General features: G+C 44.4%; 6 protein-coding genes across 11 annotated transcripts in view; 4 read left to right on the top strand and 2 right to left on the bottom strand.

Annotated features, from left to right (window-relative positions):
* LOC131887035 (somatomedin-B and thrombospondin type-1 domain-containing protein-like) overlaps positions 1-1,829 on the top strand; it is a 20,931-nt gene extending 19,102 nt beyond the window's left edge. The window contains exon 5 of the mRNA XM_059235523.1: positions 1,207-1,829. Coding sequence (XP_059091506.1) covers positions 1,207-1,403 — 197 coding nt within the window. The 3' untranslated portion in view covers positions 1,404-1,829. The remainder of the gene's footprint in view (positions 1-1,206) is intronic.
* Positions 1,830-2,793: 964 nt separating this feature from the next.
* Positions 2,794-6,524, top strand: LOC131887311 (somatomedin-B and thrombospondin type-1 domain-containing protein-like). The gene is made up of 5 exons (XM_059235891.1): positions 2,794-3,375; positions 5,312-5,518; positions 5,595-5,706; positions 5,969-6,045; positions 6,126-6,524. The coding sequence occupies exons 1-5, from the start codon at positions 3,066-3,068 to the stop codon at positions 6,320-6,322; spliced, it is 903 nt and encodes a 300-aa protein (XP_059091874.1). The 5' UTR covers positions 2,794-3,065; the 3' UTR covers positions 6,323-6,524.
* Positions 6,525-6,658: 134 nt separating this feature from the next.
* On the bottom strand, positions 6,659-13,301 carry LOC131887307 (myosin-J heavy chain-like). The gene is made up of 8 exons (XM_059235881.1): positions 12,994-13,301; positions 12,579-12,739; positions 12,128-12,503; positions 11,714-11,836; positions 11,275-11,647; positions 9,464-9,633; positions 8,570-8,926; positions 6,659-8,365 (listed from the first exon to the last, which is right to left on the bottom strand). The coding sequence occupies exons 1-8, from the start codon at positions 13,270-13,272 to the stop codon at positions 8,213-8,215; spliced, it is 1,992 nt and encodes a 663-aa protein (XP_059091864.1). The 5' UTR covers positions 13,273-13,301; the 3' UTR covers positions 6,659-8,212.
* LOC131887313 (MORN repeat-containing protein 4 homolog) lies at positions 9,894-11,099 on the top strand. The gene is made up of 3 exons (XM_059235893.1): positions 9,894-10,181; positions 10,397-10,676; positions 10,761-11,099. The coding sequence occupies exons 1-3, from the start codon at positions 10,143-10,145 to the stop codon at positions 11,012-11,014; spliced, it is 573 nt and encodes a 190-aa protein (XP_059091876.1). The 5' UTR covers positions 9,894-10,142; the 3' UTR covers positions 11,015-11,099.
* Positions 13,302-14,076: 775 nt separating the features above from the next.
* Positions 14,077-15,972, top strand: LOC131887310 (E3 ubiquitin-protein ligase rnf146-like). Its single transcript, XM_059235890.1, has one exon. It carries the CDS (start codon positions 14,748-14,750, stop codon positions 15,834-15,836), a length of 1,089 nt encoding a protein of 362 aa, XP_059091873.1. The 5' UTR covers positions 14,077-14,747; the 3' UTR covers positions 15,837-15,972.
* LOC131887309 (protein 60A-like) lies at positions 15,874-19,070 on the bottom strand. Of its 6 annotated transcripts, none has more exons than XM_059235883.1 (2): positions 18,749-19,070; positions 15,874-17,882 (listed from the first exon to the last, which is right to left on the bottom strand). In XM_059235883.1, exons 1-2 carry the CDS (start codon positions 19,029-19,031, stop codon positions 16,894-16,896), a joined length of 1,272 nt encoding a protein of 423 aa, XP_059091866.1. In that variant the 5' UTR covers positions 19,032-19,070; the 3' UTR covers positions 15,874-16,893. The 6 variants fall into 6 exon arrangements, with proteins under 6 accessions (XP_059091866.1, XP_059091867.1, XP_059091868.1 ...); XM_059235884.1 differs by lacking the exon at positions 18,749-19,070 and adding an exon at positions 18,064-18,505 and having other exon boundaries at positions 15,877-17,882; XM_059235885.1 differs by lacking the exon at positions 18,749-19,070 and adding an exon at positions 18,115-18,502 and having other exon boundaries at positions 15,878-17,882.
* Positions 19,071-19,122: the final 52 nt, after the last annotated feature.

The following is a 19,122-nucleotide window of genomic DNA, read 5'->3' as shown; positions in this document are numbered from 1 at the left end:
GCAGAGCCTTCTCTCTCGAAATTCCAGAGGAATTGTACGTCGTCTTTAATCTAAAATAGTCTTTAATGTAAATTTTATTGCGCTAAATTCCTGGGTCAATCACTGTTTCGCAAGAGAGACCAATGGTTTTCTAAGTTGAGAAAGATAGTTTTGTTTTAAATCTGAATTATTTTTATGCCTACCATATGTCCTTAGATGAGTATTTCGTGTACTTATTATCAAGGGGTTGGATGGTAATAATTAAAGCACCGAGATCCTTATCAAGTTTGATGGCGCTAGATGCATTTCAAGACACATCAACTCAAAATCGTGAAGAACTGATTTGTAATCTCTGTCTCCTTTATAAGTGTCTTTCTTGAATTTGTCCATGCCATCTTTATTTACTAAAGCCACCTTGAAAAACACTATTTGTCAGTTCTTTCGCTACAATTTTGACTCCTTTTCATGACTTGTCAGGAAACCTTTATGGCCATTCAACTCCATTGAATAATAACCAAGCTTTAGCTGACTCAGAATCAAATAATGACCAGGGGTTGTAAATGAACCAAAACCAAAATTGATGGATGTCCAAAATTTGGTTTACCATGAATCTAATCGGAGGATCAACTTATACATTCTATGAGCAGGGCAAGATCATATCAAACCCAAAAGCATTTTATTTACCAAAAAACAGGGTAACATTCCTAAGGCATCACTTTTTTTAGTTCGTGGTTTGAATAAAATACTCATTTCTTGCTGCGTGATTGATGCCAACAACCTGGCTCTGTAACCCTATTACACGTTAAATCTTCAGAAATGTTTCTCTGAGCTGTGTTTGTATCAATACGTAATGGCACAAATTAATCATCATGGACAAACATATTACGACTTTGCCACTTGTTCACCAAAATACGGTTTGGCAAGAGTGCAGCATCTCAACATTTAACCCTTATTTTCGGCTAATAATTTCCCGGATATTCTATCCGGCTAAAAGCACATTGACTTCCACTTGATCGAACAAAATTTTGATCTATGAAATAGTCATTTGACATTTGTTGAAAGGAAGTGGTCCGCTTGATTTCAATTGTAAGCCAAAGAAGTTTGATGAAAAAATGTAGGACCCATCTTTGTCTCACTGGCCAGGATGAATATGTATTTTAGAAGTTCCTTTTTCCAATTGCCAAGTGTTCCATTCATTTTCGTCTCTTTTTCCGAACGTCTCGACAGGTCGTCGAATGTGCGCCTTGTGCCCGGAGGATGCCAAACGCGAGAGCTTGGGTAATCGGTGTAAAGGCCACGGTGTGGACTATCAACTCACCCGATGGAGGTCCACGGTGTTCCCCAAATGTCACGGTCAATGGCAGAGGATATATGAGACAAGGGATTGTCCGTGCAAAAATGGGGCGGACTTCATTTTCGTTTAAGGCACAGCAGACACTTCCATCCGACGACCTTCCCGCAAGGTTGATTGATCTCCTCTTCTTTCGTTGGCCGTCTAATAATAAATTGAACGAACGATCACGAAACAAAAGACCGCTCGCAACTTGGAGAGGAGGAGAATCCCATCACGAAGTTTGATGTTTTATATGATCCTATGCAGCTTGAAAGACTTCTCGAGTGTTTGTGTTGGGCGTGCTCTCACGCCTACCTTGACAGAGCAAAACTGGTACAAACAAAATCCCATACTATGCTAATCCCAATCAAAAGAAATTTGTGTTCACATTATGGATTGGATTTATCTCGTTTCATACCGATGCTATCTGCCCGGTTAGATCATCTTTGTACCAATATTACTAATCACATGTGTCTGTGTGCTAAAACAAATGCCGTGAATAAAGTAACCTAGAGTATCCAGGTCTCAAGGGACGGATTTGAAACGACATCCGTTTCAAGCTTCCCTCTGGGAGGAAATCCATTTTTTTCTTGACCTTTTTGGGCCCAAAGATGTTCTGTAAGCCTTCATTGATAACAGTAGACGCCAAGCGAAGCTCAACGTTGTTTTTTGTAACTCTAAATACTCCGATTTCCTTCCATTTGCATCGACTTCTCAAAGCCAACTGAAGGGAGGATCGGTGAGTGGTTCTATCTATTTCAGGGCCTTGCTGGAACAAAGAGATTGGCCAAAATTTTCGCACACCTGAAAGATCGACGACCTACGACCTAAGTATCCATCGAGAATCCAAAGGCACTACAACAACTAAACTAGTAAATTCTTCTCGGGTTTGCTAACGAAGGCAACTGACATATCGGAGGAGAATAACTTTGTGGGATGCTCATGTTTGGCCGGGAAGAGACCGAGTTCATCACCCATCTTTGGGTCGACCATTATGGGCAGCCATCCTCGGCTCGAGATATTTCAGAATCTCAAGGCATGCCTGTGCCATGTAAGAAGAGAGAAGTGTAGAGGAGGCACAATAAACAAAGACTAAGCGTTGTTTTAAGTCAAAACCTTCGAAGTTATTAATAAGCTAAAGGTGGCATATTTTATTCATACAAAGCTTGATGAGGCTTTTATGGAATGGTTTGCCTCTTATTTAGATAACAACCGACCTTTCACAGGTTGCAAAATATTACATGCCTTACGACAAAAAAGATCGACCACATGACAGGAACAACAGTTGGTGCTCGTCAGGGGTTAAATGAGTTTAACATTTTGACTCTCTATCAAGTCCTGACTAGGTTCCTGGCCTTACTCAGAGTACGTCAGTCTTCTAGTCAGATCTCTCTGATTTGATATTCTCGTCAGCCCGTTCATTCAAAGTGGGCCGGTTGGTGATTTCGATGTGACGGAGGGTCGAGGAGATGGTGTCGATTATCTTTAGGGGGGTTCATTTTAATTTGAGGCAGCCTCGAAGTGGTAGTTCAACAACTTCGCTTTGGTACGTGAACTCAAGCAAGGACTGTTCGTTTCGAGGGGAAAATTGGAATCTTAATTGTTCAACCCCCCATTCCGAAAAAGAACCCTCAGTTGCTTGAATTCGCTCGTGGTCGCCACTATTACTCCTCTCAGAAAAGACTGTCCAGGATATTTGCAAATCCAGTTTGACACTTTTGGATCATCCAGGAAAAGACTTTTCGATATCACCATGACTACCCGCACCACCACCACCACCACCACGAGAAGAACCAGAATCGGAGAGTTCACCTACCCTTGGTTATTGACCTTGGGTGTTGTATTGCTGATGACTGTGGGCTCAACAGAGAGCGCCAAAGGCTCCTGTCGAGCTGCAAAACGATGCTGCGATGGCCAAGATGGAGATTGCCTCATTCAAAGCTCAATTGAGAACCCTTACCAAACCTCGGAACAAGATGAGGACATCCAGGAGCCATGCTATTGCGACCATGGCTGTCTGGATATGGGCGATTGTTGTCCAGACTTCAAGGACTATTGTGGAGGTAAGATTATTCACACATTCTTTGAGAGATATGCGCGGGACCCGACGGACCGTGTTGTTTTGTGGAATTGAATTTGAAGGAAAGAGTGGAGCAATCAATATTCATGGAATGTTTGCTCCATTGTTTGGGTAAAAAGATCCCTGTCTACTCTGATGGAGGCGAACAAAAGGCGAGGAGGGTTTTATCTCTCAAAGTTGGATATTGGTAGTGTGAGCAAATCCAACGCTCGGTTCCACTTAAGTTTCCCCTCTCCATCCATCATTGTGGCTCGAGAGCCTGGCCAGCCTTGAAAGCCTTTAGAGCCTGGGAAGTGACGACGTAACCGCAAACTAATCCTCAAGATTTGCTCAACAATCGGCCCTTCTTCTTCCGCTCTTCCAAATCCAAGTGGCTTTGCACTTGACACTTGGAACACAAGTGGAACAACAGAAGGTCCCATTGCTCTCTTCACTCACTCGTGCTCTGAGCGGCTTTCGTCCTTCAAATTCCATTCAAAGTTGTCGAGGAATGCCAACTTGGTGAAATGAGTACAATAGAGGAGGATGCGAAACGACCATGTTGCCAGCTTCATTATTAAGAGTTGCAACTCTTTCCGGAATGGCTTTGGGATGGAGTGAACATTACATTGGCCCCAGGGCCCTTTACAGGATGCATTTTGTTTGTGAGCCCACGAGTATCAAAGTAAAATATTGACGGCATCTTTCCCCGAGATCTGAGCATTTTTGGTTTTATGAATGGATGGCAACAAAACGGGTTTGTCCGCTCCGACAGAACCATCGCCTTTTTGTGTGAACTGTACACATATACAGTACACGCCACAAGCTTGTACAAACAGTGTAGGATGTCCTTGAGGTTTCTTTGACTGGCAAGACAGGTCATCCCAGAAACTTGTTTTGCAAAATAATCCTCGTAGGTATATAGAGTATTTCGGAGGGCATCCAAGACACAAAGGCAAGGGCCAATGGGGGTGTCGGTTTAAGTTCGGGTTTAAATGCCTTTAAAATAGCAGAGAGGGGCAGATTTATGGGGCAGAATTTGCCCCGAGATTGTGAGACAAGGAAGCAACTCCAATGCGATACTAACACCCCGAAGAGCCCAGATGAGATGCCTTGATGATAAGCGAGCTCATCAACCCATTTTTTGGTCCGTCATTCCTCGCAAAAAACATCCGAGTGACACTAATGAGGGGAACAACTGGGCGGGGACTCGAAGAACGACGAGCCAAGCAGTTTTTGCTCATCAACGAACACACAATACAAGCTCATATGAAGGGTTTCAACAAAAAAATGATTGAACTCGAAAACTACTAACAAAAAGGCCCAATTAGAAGTTCATCTAGCACTAAAATTCGCACATGCCGATGATGTCACAATAGATAGCTCTGTTGCGACATACGCTGTTTCAAAGATGGGCCAGAATCATTCCAATGCCAAGTTGTAATTTTTGATCATTTGTATTTGCAATATTCGTTAACGCTATTAGCCAACTCTGATGACTATCAAATTCTACTTTTGGTCAAATCGCTTTGTCTGAAAGGGCCATTTTACCAAATTTCCTAGCTTGTGTTTCTGTTACAATGTTTTTTGAACTATGTTAATTCAAACATTTATTCAGGATTCAATTCAACAATATCATTATGAGGTGTACCCTTCTTCAAAGTGGCCAATGCATATTTAAGCGAGGCATTCTTTTTCCCCATCGATTCACAACATTTGCTTGCCATTGAGCAATGCCCACCTGTGCTTTATGGGAACAAAGGCGAAGGATCAGTTGAAAATGGTATGCATAATCACTGTGGGCACAAGCCCCTAAGTAGGCAAACCAAGCGGAGAGAAAACAACCTGACCTTTAGCGATGCTCCACGTCATATACTAGTACACCATACATCTCAACAAATGAAAGGGTTCTTCAATATGGCCATTCTGCTCGCTTCCAGTGATTGATTGTCAGGTGTCAGAATGGTCCACTTGGTCGAAGTGCGATGTGTCTTGTGGTGAAGGCACTGCTTCTCGTACCCGAGATGTGGAGCGTCCAGAGTCCAATGGAGGCTCACAATGTCCAGTTCTGGAGGAACGCAAACGATGCCACGCCAACAAGTGCCACCCCAAGCACAATCAAGTGGAAAAGTCCTCGGCTTTTAGAGGTAGCTAGTAGGTTATTGGTCAAATATGAAGAGGTTTCGTCTGACGACTGGTTTGTTTGGCTTCATTTCTGTCTAGAGACGGCCATGATCCTGCCGGGTAAATATGCGGTCCAATCCATGCGAGGAGGTCGCAAATATGAGGTCCGTGCCAATTTGAAGTCCTTCCTCGACAAGCCCAAGAGCAAAAAGTAAGTTACTGAAGAGGCAGATCTATCTGATCCTGTGAAAGCCGATGCCAACCTTGAAAGGTCAGTTTGACCAGATTGGGGAAAGTCGTGATGTATCTGGATCACGTGAATGTGCGAGAGAGGAACCAAAGGATTACTGAAGATGACTATTTGCTACGGTTTTAGACTCTCGGGATGCTGACCCAAGATCAAGATCTTGACCGCTTCCTGAGCTGAGTGTAGCCAAATAATGCAAATCAATTTGTACTTCACTTTCTTCTAGGTACTGTGTCGTTTTCAAAGTGGAAAAGGCCACGCACACCTGTCAGAACGACAAAGAAACGGATCCCCTTAGGACAGGTAAGATCAAATGCTCGCCTTTCAAAAAGCATCCAAAAGGACCATTCAAACAAACCAACCCCCCTGACTCAATCATGTAGGCCACACTGTTTGCGCTGTCTGTGACGACAAGGCCCAACGCGATAATCTGGGTGGGCGTTGCATGGGTCATGGGATTGAGGGTCGTCCCACCAAGTTCAAGAACTTGATCCATCCTCGATGTCATGGGAGGTGGACCAAAGTTGAGACGCGAGATGAGTGTCCTTGTCCCAATGGACCGGACTTTGTCTTTGTCTAAGTTCAATTCTCGTCTTTGAATCCGTCATGAGCCATACTGCCAAAAATAGCCTGAACTCCCAATCCACATGAGTCTCCATCGAGCCTTTCAGCATGCTTCTCCGGAAGATCATAAATTATGTAAAGACTGCTTTTGTACAAATGTGGAATGCTTGAACTTCCTAAACTTGGAAATGAAATAAAACCATGGATATTTAAGCATGCTTTTGACCCTGTCTATGCTCAAGAGAGGAGAGCCACATCACGAGACATTAGAACACGTTCGTCGTTAGCGGAAACTAATTATTGTTATATGTAGAGCCAAGTCTGTGCACTAGGGGATATAGGGGACCAAACGCGAGATCAAAGACCGACTCGGGTATTGTATTCATTACCTTTTCCTTTCATTAATACATATTTTAGTTCAACCCACGCCCCCACCAAGTTCGTATCTTACTCGACTTGTCCTGAAAGCGCACAATGAAGCGTTAAGCATGCATGGACGTCTTTCTGGGGGTATTGAAAGCCTTCAAATAGTCTCAGCTAAAACATGGATGACTCCAAGCCACATGTACGGAGACAGAGCCGCTTGGATTGGAACACATTGCTGGATGATCCACAACCACTGTAGACAAACTGAACGCATTTATTGCCTCCCACATAGGACCATGCCACTTGAAAATTGGAACATCCGCCGACTTCTGAAGGAACATCTCGGCATCGGGAAATACGAGCTAGATCAAAGGAATCTTGCAGGAAAGGTGACGATCCCTTCTGTATAATTGTAGGTTGAATTCGAACGCCTTCCTCGTGTCCAAAGCAGGGACATGGTTTGCGCATTTGGAAGCAAAGCTGACAAATCAAGTAGATGACGTTGTCAACCACAGATGCTTGCTTGGGAGTTGACATTAGATGAGTCGTCGTCGTTCTCATTGTTGTCAGGGTTGTTGTTGTTGTTGTTGTTGTTGTTGTTGTTGTTGTTGTTGTTGTTGTTGTTGTTGTTGTTCCCAATGAAGTACCATGAGGAGTTGTAGATGAATTAGGAGTAAATGACCCAGATGTAGTTGTGGCTGGAACTGGAGTCAAAGACGATGGCAATGTCAGAATGGTGGCGTTCAAGGACGGAAAAGTTGGTGCCTTTGAATTGGGCAATGTTGATATTGGAGTCGTTGAACTTGAGATTGTTTGACTCGGTTTGGAAGAATTTGGTATGGATGTTTCAGCGCTAGAGCTTGAAATGGAAGAATTTACAGTGGATGCTCCATTATTGAAACTTAGTGTAGAAGAATTTGCCATGGGTGTCACTACATTGGAACTTGGGGAGGGCGAATTTGCTGTTGGAACGATAGTGGAACTATGGGCAATCGGTGGTGGCACAGTTTCAATGGAACCGATTGGAGTTGAGGCCGCGTCATTGGTTGTGGATAAATTCGTCATGATTGAAGATGAAAAGCTTGACATTGGAGCCGTTGGAGTTGTTGATGCCGGTCGATCTGTTGGGTTTTGATCGGAATCTGTTGAGCTTGAGGCCGTTTCACTTGATGCGATTGGGTCAGATTCATCTGAATTTGGTGATGCTGAATTTGCAACGGTTGGACTTGGGTCAGTCCCGGAGGCCGCCAGATGCAATTCGGTAGAGGGTGTTGCGTTTGGGACTTGTGCTTTGGTTTCAATGGTACAAACGGCCAAAATCAAGACTAGAGAAACTTTGTCCTTCATGTTTAAGAAATCACTTCTTAATGTGAGCGATTCTGAACCGACCTTGATCATATTTCCCACTCGTCAAATTTTGATGGCGAGAATAAACTTTATGGCGGAAACCGTCTCAAAGAAAGGCCACACCAGTCAATAACCAGTATTTTCAGTGATTTTATAGTTAAATGCAATCACAATGCAACGTGAACAACTCTCGTCATAACATGGTATCTTTGGGCTTATTGGGTCTTGAAAATAATTCCAATTGGAACAACTTGTGCTTAGCTTCCAGTTCTTGCAATTGAGTTTTCAATTGGTCATCCTTTAGCAACATGGCATCCTCAGTTTGCGTTGAATTTTCTCTCACGTCCTTGAAATAGAAGTTGACAATAACATAGAACACATTGGCACAGGATATGGAATTAGCTTCTTCATGAGAGCGATAAAATTTCTTGTATGTTAGTGTCACAATCATACTAAAATGGTCCAAGTACCCGTTAAACCACCCAGTTTTTTTCGCGTGTTCTTCCTCTCATGCATTTGTAAGCCACACAAATTCAGAAGCTTAACTCACCTCCTTCTTTGGGATTTTTGTTTCAGGCGGATCTAATGGTCTCTTGGCTTTTTCCATTTCGGAATGAGGTTCCATCTTTTCCATTTTTCGTCGAGAGTTGGCTTGTGCTGCTTCGTTTTGAAATTGGGCAATCTGGCACTTGAGATCGTTTACTTGTTGTGTACAAGATTGATTGTTCACCACCATCTCCTTATGCTTTTGGGTGAGAATGGAATTTTCTTGCCGGCAACGCTCTAAATTTTCCTCTAGAATAGATCGCTCGGAAGTCCAAGCTTTCAGCTTGGCTTCGAATTCCTCATTGTGTTCACAAGATGTTCCAGTAGAGACCTCTTTGGCTCTTAACTGGCGCTGTAAGCTCTAAAATATGAATTGAAATCAGTTCACACATCCAGGGAATGAACTCGTCCTCTATTGTCTCGTAAAGCGTCCACAATGTAAAGATTAGGCCTTCTTTATTTAAAAAAGTCGGGTTACATTTCATGAATGTTGTAATATTTCCCGAAGATCTGACGCATAATTTATAATTTTACCTTCATTAAGGTAAGATTGAACTCGGAAAGAAAAAGGGTTGAAAAAATGACGAGAAAATAATGATAACAACCAAAATATAGAACTGTAGAATCGCCACCATGTAGTGATTCATCATTCCGATTTCCCATAAAATCTTCAATCTCAATTTTCCTTTCAGCCAAAGACAAAGGCCACAAGATTTCCCGGAAATTCCCGATTTCCCATGAAGAAACTTTCGACTTTGCTCGACAATCACTATCATTTCATTGGTACTGCATTAACGACTGTTGTGAGGGTAACACAAACATGCATGCATTGCAAGTATTGCAAGTATTGCAACACCAACCATATATCTTCTCTGATGGCTTGGAACAACTCTTGTACCTTGTTTACGGCGCTAAGCTCCATTAATCTGGACTCCATCTGGCCAACTTGGGCGGCAAAATGGGCCTTTTGTGTGTTCATGCTCTCATCTTGTTGACGGCTTAATTTCTCCATGTCTTGCTTCAGGCTTTCCATTTCCGTGGACTTTTTAACTTGCTCACTTTTCCAATCTAAAAAGGACCAGAGAGCAAAGTGAGTATGGGTGGGGAGGGCTTGGAGTTCGCCTCATCCCAAGGTCCCATTCAAGCCAGCTGAGTTTGAAGAATGAAGAATCCCATAAAGTGCAGATAAACTTTTGGACACCCTGGAATGGCGGTCAGAAATGCACCATGATATATATTCCTGATCCAATTATCCGATGCCTTTTTTGACCAGAACCACCACAGGAATGTCCTCCCCAAGGTTTATTTATTGCATCACGCATGTTCAGTATTCATGGAGAAATTTCCGCTTGAAGTTTGTGCAATGCAAGATCTAGGAGAGAGTGCATTTAAATCGCGATACTCGAGAATACGGCGGGATTGTCAAAAACTTGGCGTGAAGGCTACAACTGAATGTTACATAGTTTTAAAAAAATCTTAGGAATATCAAATGGCCTAACTTTTCACAGTGAAATTGAAAGGCTTCTTTGTTAGAAAGCGTGTAGTTCCACCTTCTGTTACGACTTGAATGGATCAACATGGAGGAACAGCTAGAGCTCGGAAAAAGCTACGAGAAGGTAAGCCAAAGATAGCAATCCAACTTAATTTTTGAAAAGTCATAAGCCACACTATATTCAAAATTAACAAGAGGAAGTCAAAATGAAGAGGTAATCGTTGTCTTGCCAAGGCAAATGACCTTTTCACCTCAAAATAATCCGGTTGAAAACCGAGCTTCACCCTATTTAGGACCAGCTTCTTAGTTTCATCTCTTTCTTAATCATGACTTATGTAGGTCGTGACTTTGAAGAAGAAGCACGGGAAATGTGGATCATACACACATAACGACGGAAGTCTATTCATTGGCGATTTCGACGAGAATGGAGTCAAATCAGGAATGGGACACCTGGAGGTACCCAATGGTTCCACATACGATGGTCAATTTCAAAAGGGCCTGCCCAACGGAGTTGGCATTATGAGGTTCCCGGATAGTTCCCGATATGAGGGCGAGTTCATGCAAGGATGGTTTCACGGACACGGAGTGTTTCAGACGATTGGGGGAATGAAATTCGAGGGTAAATCTCCTGTTTGTACTGATTTTTATGCCTGATTGAACATCAATTTGTAATTTGTCATTGGGATTAATTTCTTTGTTTTAGGGGAATTTCGAGGAGGCCGGATCTGGGGAAACGGATTGCTGACTTTCAACGATGGCAAGGTCGGGTCTGAGGGCTATTTCCAGGATTCACGGTTCTCTCGGGATGGCGTGGCCAAAGATGATATCAAGAAATCAAGGAAGATTGCCAATTTCGCCCGAAGAATTTGCAATGAGACTTCATACGATGTAGGCAATGGTTGGAAAACGGAGGAACAAGAACAGAACGAAGCCATCGAAGTGGGTGCCGATATCTAATCGAAATAGTACTGGTACACCGCTAGCCAACAATTTGAATCAATCAAATTTCTAATAAACTTGCAAGGTTTATTCATCCTATGCTTCAACGAATTAGTGTCTCGAGACCAGTTACGCTAGCCCAAATTTGGATTCTTTCCTGGCTCAAAAGCATCAATGTTCTCTGTTATCAAACGATCAGAGTGTAACTGTCAAGCGACTTAAAGATAGTGAATGCAGCAACCAAGATACCATGGATAGATGTAGATGTCAGCACTTACGTTTAACACGTTTTGTCAGGGAGTCAATTTCCGTTTGAAGCGAGCTTCTCTCTTTGGCAATATTCACTTTCAGCTGATTCAGGATCAACAACTGTGAGTTTTCTTTCTCGAGGAGTTGATTTTTAAGCGAGTTCAATTCATTCTTGAGGAGATTGATCTCTGTAATATGGTCTTGCGTGGCCAATTTGGCCTTGGTCAACTCGTTTTGGCTCTTCTTTAAGCTGTTCTCCAACTCCATTTTCTCGGCGTCCAACTTCCTAATCTTGCCCGACGACAAGGATTCCGATTTGGATCTCTCCGTTATGATTCGTGCATTGGCAATATCCTTGTGCCGAATCGTAGCCACGCTATCCTCCAGGTTTGTCTCCAGAAACTGGAATGGAAGTGCGGTCTTCAATCCGTGCCTAAGAGCTTTTTGTGATTTTTTTTTTCTACTCACCTGGACCTTACTTCTCAGTTTGAGGTTCTCCTGATTCAGTTTCGTTGCCTCTATCCGCAATTTGTCTAGTTCTGGGCCGCGGTTTGAGTCCAAGGTTTTGTTCAAGGATTGAAGGTTTTGGACCTAGAGGAGATATGAACCGAGTACGTTGATTTGTTGTTACTAACGAGGGAGGAAAAGCATATTCTTTGAAGCCAAATAAGAGATTTATAATTATGACAAAATCTGGCCACGTGAGACTCTGAATTGAGCATCACGAGACCCGAGACTTCCATCTCAGCAACGGCCTTCTAAGCAGCTGAAAGGTCACCTTTCTGGGTTTAGAACCAGTGAGTGTACAATTTTGTACGCTTATGAAAGACAGTTAATGAACGATTAGGCTTGGAATTGAATGGAACACGAATCAAGTGTTACCTGCTTCGAGTATTTCAAGTGGCATTCATCCAGCACTTTCCCGGACTCGTCTCCAAGATGATGGAGGGCAGTTTTGAGTCCTAGGTTCTCTGTGAGGAGGTTTTGGACACTCAATTTGAGAGCTTCCGTCTCTTCACAAATTTCCTGGAGATGAGAACGCCATTTTGCCTCCATTTGGGAAGCTAATTTGGCTTCCAGATCAATATGTTCAGCCTCTGAAGGGATTTGGACTAGCAAAGCCTTCATTTGGTCTCGAAGTTTTTGAATGGATGCGCTGGAGGATATCCGAACACTTTGAATCGCGTCCTCCTGAACCGAGTTCTTGGTTTCTAGCTTTGCCACCTCTGAGCAAAGGGCTCGATTCTCATGAGACAGTCTACTTACAAGAGAGAAGATCATTTACGGATAATTTACGTGGCAACCTGCCTAGAATTGAGTACGAAAAACCTACTTTAAGAATTCAGCCTTGAGTTTCTCGTAATTAGATTTATGAACTTCATTCCTCATCTTTTCATGGGTCAACAATTTATGCAACTCTCCATCTCCGGCTAATCTTTGGGCAATGGATTCCATTTCCATGACACCTAGATTTTTGTTGTCCTCAGCCTCATCCTAGAAGTTAAATTAGAAATAAGAGTAGTTATTTTAATAGAAATTCTTTCCAAGTAAGAGAATGACAGAGAGTCACATTTTATTCAATCATTGTTATGCAACTTTGACCCCCAATTCTTTCCTGCGCCAGGATTTGGTCCTTAATTTAGCCAAGATAACTCGAACATATGAAGTGTTAATTCAAATAAAGTTATTTTTTCCGCCTTCGTCCGAGGTCCAAGGCTTGATTGATCTGACAAAGAGTTGAATCTTACCCCTTGGAGTAGCATCTCATCAGGATGTCCTAAATTTGGCCAATCCTCCTCGGTTTCCTTGACTTTCCGACCTGAACCTAATGCTGGTAAACGAAGTTTTAGGTTCTGGGATATCCGGCTTCGATTAGGACTTCCCAGAGCGGCCTCGGAATCAATCCCCGATGTCATGTCCGTGGTAGATAAAGCCATTTTCAGGCTTAATTTTTCCCGAAGTTTGTCACTTGGATGCTTTTCTACTCTGTTATGTTTGATGGAAAGATACCGAGACTCCTTTCTCATTCAAACATTCAAAAGCACTCATTGGTCGGAAGACTTCCTGGGAAGGAAAGCGAGTACACATTGCTTTCTCCTCGTGAAATGTCCAGTGGGTTTGCATTTATTGGCACCAACGAGAAAACTTGAAAGTAGTATAATTCATGCGAGCTAAAACCCTAAAGTTGAGGCACACTCGCTTATTTTATTTTGATCTCTTCCGATATCGCTGTCTGGTCATCTTTCCTCTCCATAACTGTTAGGTTGAAAAATTAAAATGCCCCCAAAATGTATTGGCACTATTAAGTACATATGTACTCTTTAACTTTTTCTGATCGGTAGGAATTGCAATTTAATAATCGATTGCTGCATACCTCTCATCAATACCGGAACAGGTTTCAAATAGTTTGGCTTGGTCACCTTTCTCAAGGACCCCCAGGGAAGACATGACATCAGGACTCCCAAATTGGCATCATTTGCTAATTTTTCTACAAAACTGGCATAATTGATCACGATGTAGAAACAGATTTGATCTGTGGCTTTGACAATTCAGGACTCAATTCGTGAAAGTGGGTTTTCATTCTTAATTAATGCTCCCCTCATTCTTATCTAACACATAAAAGAGCCTACACGCGCTTATTTATGCATTAAAACATTTCAATTGTGATTCTGATGAGCCATTAGGTTCATAATAGATCCAACAGTACAAGATTTCGATGAATGATGGTCAGCAGATCACTGATCTGCTATAGAGTAGACCCAAGATAATTGCATTTCTTGGCCTCAATTTGGGAATGAAACTGGCATTTTATTCTCAAAACTTTTGGCATGCCTCGACGGCCCAATTCGCTCAGCTGTTTTGTCAAGACAATCTTCGATTATTAACTACATAGTTATACGTCTTATCGTCTTAACGTTAATATGTCTAGGCCCATTGCGTTTGAACCGTGCATGATTCAAAGTACTAATTGACCCTTTTCTCGGACAGCCGCTGAAAACAAGGCCAAGGAAAAACTTGGTTTCTAAGGTTGATGACGCCAACCCAAAAAAAAACGAGCGGATGAATTTCCCGGAAGTGCTTCCGATGGTTTGAACTGATTTTGAGACCGGAAGTGGTCCAATTTGAGCCATTCACACGACTCCTTCTTCCAACATGAGGTGGGCATTCCCCTGGGACCAGATGTGCATGAAAACATCTACCAGAGGCTGGGGGTGATATAGTGTCTTAGGGCATTTCTTTCATGTCATATCCATTGATTGACCAGACAACGAGATTGATCCGTTTTTGTTGATGAATCGGCTTTACCTGGATTGACATCCTGAGATCCTGAGATCCTGAGATCCTGAGAGTGCGAGAGCATCATGTCGTTGTGGGCAACGGAAATATTAGTTGGGATTTCGACTTGAATTTGAGTGTGATGTCGCTTTTTGCGAGCGCAACTCCGCCAGAAGCGAAGTGACAGAAAAAGCGGACGGACATTATTGTGTTAATCATTGTCGTTATGGCTTCCGTTGGAGGAGGGAATAACGATTCTTCCTCGAACTCACGTGTCCATGGATCCGAAGCCAGTGGTGGTTCCAGTTGTTGTCCTCCTTCGTCGCCACCCTCGCCATCCTCGCCGCTCAAGTCCAAGAAGGCCTTGGAGTGCGCGGTTTGTCTTCAGACTTGCGTTCATCCCGTCCAATTAGATTGCTCGCACATATTTTGTTTCCTCTGCGTGAAAGGCGTCGCTTTGCAAAGCCGGAGATGCCCGATGTGCCGCGGCGATATCCCGCCGACGTTCTTAGACAATCCCAAGTTGTTAGAGCCCTTGAATAAAACGGATGTTGGCCATGATTCCCCTGAAATCGAACAGGAACACAATAGCGCTAATGAGGACGCGACCACGGAGAATTTGTCAGACTCCGAGGACGATAATGGCCATGTTGACCATCCGCTCCACAGCGACGACCAAGAACAAGAGCAATCAGCCGAAGAACAATCGGACGAGGACAAATTCTGTTGGTTCTACGAAGGGCGGAATGGCTGGTGGCAGTACGATGTGCGTACAAGTCAGGAATTAGAGTCCTTCCATCAAAACGGAGCGGTCACTTGCGAGCTCTTGATTGCCGGCTTTCTCTACACAATCGACTTTCGAAGCATGGTTCAATTTAGACGTAACGAGCCTAATCGTCGTCGACAAATCAAACGAGACCTAGCCACCATTTCCAAGAAGGGCATTGCCGGTTTGCGTCTCCACAACAATGGACAACATTCCACATTGTCGACTAGTCAGTCATTAGTGGGCCCGAGCTCTACTTCCGGGCATCTTCCTCACTCGACGACCAATCCCTTGCTCAGTCCCAGAGCCCAATTGGGCTCTCAATCCCAGTCTCAGAGGTCCTTTGGGCTCGGTGCCAGACCCACCAGGGCATCCCCAAGCCAAAATCATCACACCACTTTTCAGAGAGACGCTCAGACCAGAGCCATGGGCCAGTTGCCACCCCCGGACTCGAGCGATAGCGATGATGACGTTCGACAAAGTACTCGACGACTCGGTGATCTCTCTATTGACCCAGGAGATCCCGACGATCAAGACGGTGATTATTGAATTTCCCCCCAAACTGCGCCCTGTTGTGTTGCGCATTGTCAAATCAGAAATGTTATCGATTTAGAGGTTTGAATTTGTTTTATTTACTGTATTAATGACTATATAATGATTATAATTAAGATAATACTACCACAAACGCATCATTGATCTTGCAATCAGAAGAAATGAACAAGCAGGCTGGAGACTTGTCGTTTGGTTAACATGCGAGCAGAGGGATATGTGTGGGTGTATATAGGGAACCCATTGTGAGATAGTTAAAATATCCAGGTTGGAAGAGTGGGAGGAGGAATGGGCGTGGTCGTGGCGTCTTGCTTCATTTGCGTGAGTGAGGTCACGTTTGTTCTAGTTAGAGAGCGGGAGTAGGTAGGGAATCGAAGGATTTCTATTAGGTTTGTCCTTGGATGCATTATAATAGATAGCACACCTACAATTCAAAATTATTATCACAGCTTGGAGGGAGAATACAGGGAGGGAAATTGAGGGGAGACCACAATGGAGGTGCCAACAGTCGTTAGCCGGGGCCAGAGTCTTAGTGGTAGTGGTGGAGGTGGTGGAGATATTGTTGTGTATGATTGATTGCCTTGGGGTCTTAGACCCACGTCAATCGCGCCTCAACCGATGCGCGTTGGACAAAATCTGATGCGAAACTTCTGATTGAGGTCGACTTGGTCGAGGCCAACCTGCAGCCCACTCACAACCCAGGTGGAAGTCAACGGCCTTGTTTTGATTGTACCCACTTTGGAAGTAGGCGTTGAGGTTTGCTTCATGGAGGCTGGCGTACTTTCAGGGGGTTGACCTGGGACTCTTAGGACACCAAAGTGCTGACATGCGGAGTGAAAGGGGTCAGGGTGCGGGGCATGCCAAGAGGGTGTCAAGGAGGTTTGTGCTCTGAGACAAATCACAGCCGGAATCGAGCTCGGGGGACTCGAGGAAAACGAGTTGTTATGACGGCCTGGGTGACTGGGCATGGAATACTGATATGGTTCTTGAAACGGATGAATTGGATGCAACAAGAGGACTACCTAGATGTGCTGGCCTATTTGTGGTTCAACACAATCTAGGAGCATCGGCATTCACCAACAATCACGTTCTTCCAATGGGACACGTCCAGCTTTTGCTGGCTGTTCTCGGACAGGTGCAGAATGGGGAGTGGCAGCATTTTGGCCGGAGCGCAACAAGGCCGCGGGACCTTGCCCTGCTCGCGCTTCCCCAGGTGTCGCGTCTCCATGTGCATAAGGCTTTGGAGCAAGGCGTGATCATTGGCCGGATTGAACCGACTGGGACACCGGCCCTGGCACACATGGGCATCGAAAGCGGCCGGCTGGAGGATGTGTTGGAAGCCCTCCAACTTGCTGAAGTCGATCTTCATGGTTTGTCGGCAACATCTTTGTCGCTTTGGGCGTTTATTGGACTTGACGAGGGGATTGGTTGCTGGGGAACGACAATCCACTCGTCGACGACGGGATTTGCGCAGGATTACAGAGTCCATATCCAGATAGGATCGCTTTTGTCGCTCTCGGAAGGACATGGTCTTCTGCTTCGTGTCAACCACTAGGGAGGGTGTCTTCGTCTTGGGTTGAACGAGTTCAAGTCCCAAGGCTGAGCAACTCGGGCACTCGATGTGCAGGCCGTAGTTCTCGTTGGGACGGAGGATCCATTGTTGCACAGCGTGAGACACGTCCAAGCTGAGGTCGATCGTATTCCGGAGGGAGCCGCGAGTGTTCTTGGCAAATGCATTCTTCGCGTTGAATCGCTCGCTGTGGATCACGATCCCACTGCGCTCATCGTCGGCGTCCAATATTTGTCTGACGGACACTTTGGCCTCGTCCCGTTGACCTGCCTGAAGCTTCATGGGTGATTTCAGGCGTAATCGGAGGTGTAGGGTAGCCGACTCCACCATGATCAGATTGTCCTTGGCTTCCTCATCGTCGCTTGTCTCCAGGGGATAGAACACCGTCATTGAGTCGGTCTCTGGTGATTGATTCTGGTGGTTGACTTTGGCTTTGGTTGCTAGCCTTGCATTCCGTTTCCTTCTTGCCCACAAATCTGAAAGAGTTATATAAAGCATCATTAGTAACGGCGAAGAATGAGCAGGCTGTCTGGCTGGCTGTTTCGTTCCATGGGAGAACATACTACTAGTTGAAGTCCTGCTGTAATCGGGTCATTTCCCATGACGCTCAGCAATGCAGTCATCCGTCGAAATAATTTGATATGTCTCTGACATCACCTCTAAATCGCGATGTGGGTTTTTCTTCTTCTTCTTCTTCTTTTTCTTTACCTTCCTCACGCGATCCTAATTTGAGACACATTACCCCATCGCTGTCCCCTCGGTGTTTGTGAAGTCTAGCTCTCGACGAACCTCAGGCCTCATTCGAAGAAACGAAAGCTACCCTATCCTCTTCACCCACCCACTGGGTGGACGGACTTCCAGTGGGTTGGATCCAATCTCGGCGATTTTACTTTTCTTCAGCATGGAACATGGAAGGGAAGCGCATTCTGACGCTGAGAAGTGAGGACTGAGCAGCTACTCGCAGCTTCCTCCGTGCTCTTTTTCTGGGTTCTCCCGACGTATACAACATACACACACTCATTCGAATATCCCCAGACTGCTTGACCGCCATGAAGAAAAATATTTACGAATGAATCTCGCTCAGGCCCCTGGGGGTCGAGGCCTATTAGACATACTTGAAATTCCTCTCCGGCCTAAATTTAGTTGATCTCAATGAAGACCTGATCGGAAATAGGCTTTGCTTACTCAAGCCTCTTGCTGAGAGCCTCCGACCGACATTCCTTTGCCCTGTTCCCTCGAACTACGTACTTTGAGTGTCATCGACTATCATCCATCTATCTATGCATCAATCTACTGCGCATGCATGTATGTATGTAAGGTGCCAGGCTGAAAAGGCACTTACTTTCTGCTGTGTATCTGTGACGAGATGTCAAGAAAATGGATTTCGTCAGCGAGACTTGATTCGCGTCGTGTCCCACTTCGAAGTCCTCTGCGGAGTTTTCCTCCTCAGCAAAGTCCTCTTGGAGCTCTTGAAGAAGCTCGGCTTGTTCAACACTCTTCTGGTAGACCCGCATCAGTTGGGCGTATTCGGTCAAGCTGATATTGAGCTGGAATGAAAAATGGACATCATGTAAGATCGGGTCTGGATGTACTGTTTCTGTAAGAAAAACCCGCGTACAGTTCATACATGTAGAGATTCCAACTTGAGCTTAGAGAGTGTCTAAGTCCATGAACATCCTCCTTTGGTGACTGCCAAAGGATATTGTTAGACAGGAT

This window comes from Tigriopus californicus, chromosome 9, assembly GCF_007210705.1.
Source record: "Tigriopus californicus strain San Diego chromosome 9, Tcal_SD_v2.1, whole genome shotgun sequence".
Classification (NCBI taxonomy): Eukaryota; Metazoa; Arthropoda; class Copepoda; order Harpacticoida; family Harpacticidae; genus Tigriopus; species Tigriopus californicus.
The sequence above is the reverse complement of the archived record's forward strand: the minus strand, read 5'-3'. Positions and strand labels throughout refer to the sequence as shown.

Coding starts and splice junctions, on each gene's coding strand:
- LOC131887311 (XM_059235891.1), top strand. CDS start 3,066: ATGACTACCCGCACCACCACCACCACCACCACGAGAAGAACCAGAATC. Junction 5,707..5,968: donor GACAAGCCCAAGAGCAAAAA/GTAAGTTACTGA, acceptor ACTTTCTTCTAG/GTACTGTGTCGTTTTCAAAG. Junction 6,046..6,125: donor AACGGATCCCCTTAGGACAG/GTAAGATCAAAT, acceptor TCAATCATGTAG/GCCACACTGTTTGCGCTGTC.
- LOC131887307 (XM_059235881.1), bottom strand. CDS start 13,272: ATGAGAAAGGAGTCTCGGTATCTTTCCATCAAACATAACAGAGTAGAA. Junction 12,740..12,993: donor ATGAGATGCTACTCCAAGGG/GTAAGATTCAAC, acceptor TTTAACTTCTAG/GATGAGGCTGAGGACAACAA. Junction 11,648..11,713: donor AACTGAGAAGTAAGGTCCAG/GTGAGTAGAAAA, acceptor CTTCCATTCCAG/TTTCTGGAGACAAACCTGGA.
- LOC131887313 (XM_059235893.1), top strand. CDS start 10,143: ATGGAGGAACAGCTAGAGCTCGGAAAAAGCTACGAGAAG. Junction 10,182..10,396: donor TCGGAAAAAGCTACGAGAAG/GTAAGCCAAAGA, acceptor TGACTTATGTAG/GTCGTGACTTTGAAGAAGAA. Junction 10,677..10,760: donor TGGGGGAATGAAATTCGAGG/GTAAATCTCCTG, acceptor TCTTTGTTTTAG/GGGAATTTCGAGGAGGCCGG.
- LOC131887309 (XM_059235883.1), bottom strand. CDS start 19,031: ATGAACTGTACGCGGGTTTTTCTTACAGAAACAGTACATCCAGACCCG. Junction 17,883..18,748: donor TCACAGATACACAGCAGAAA/GTAAGTGCCTTT, acceptor TAACTCTTTCAG/ATTTGTGGGCAAGAAGGAAA.
- LOC131887310 (XM_059235890.1), top strand. CDS start 14,748: ATGGCTTCCGTTGGAGGAGGGAATAACGATTCTTCCTCGAACTCACGT.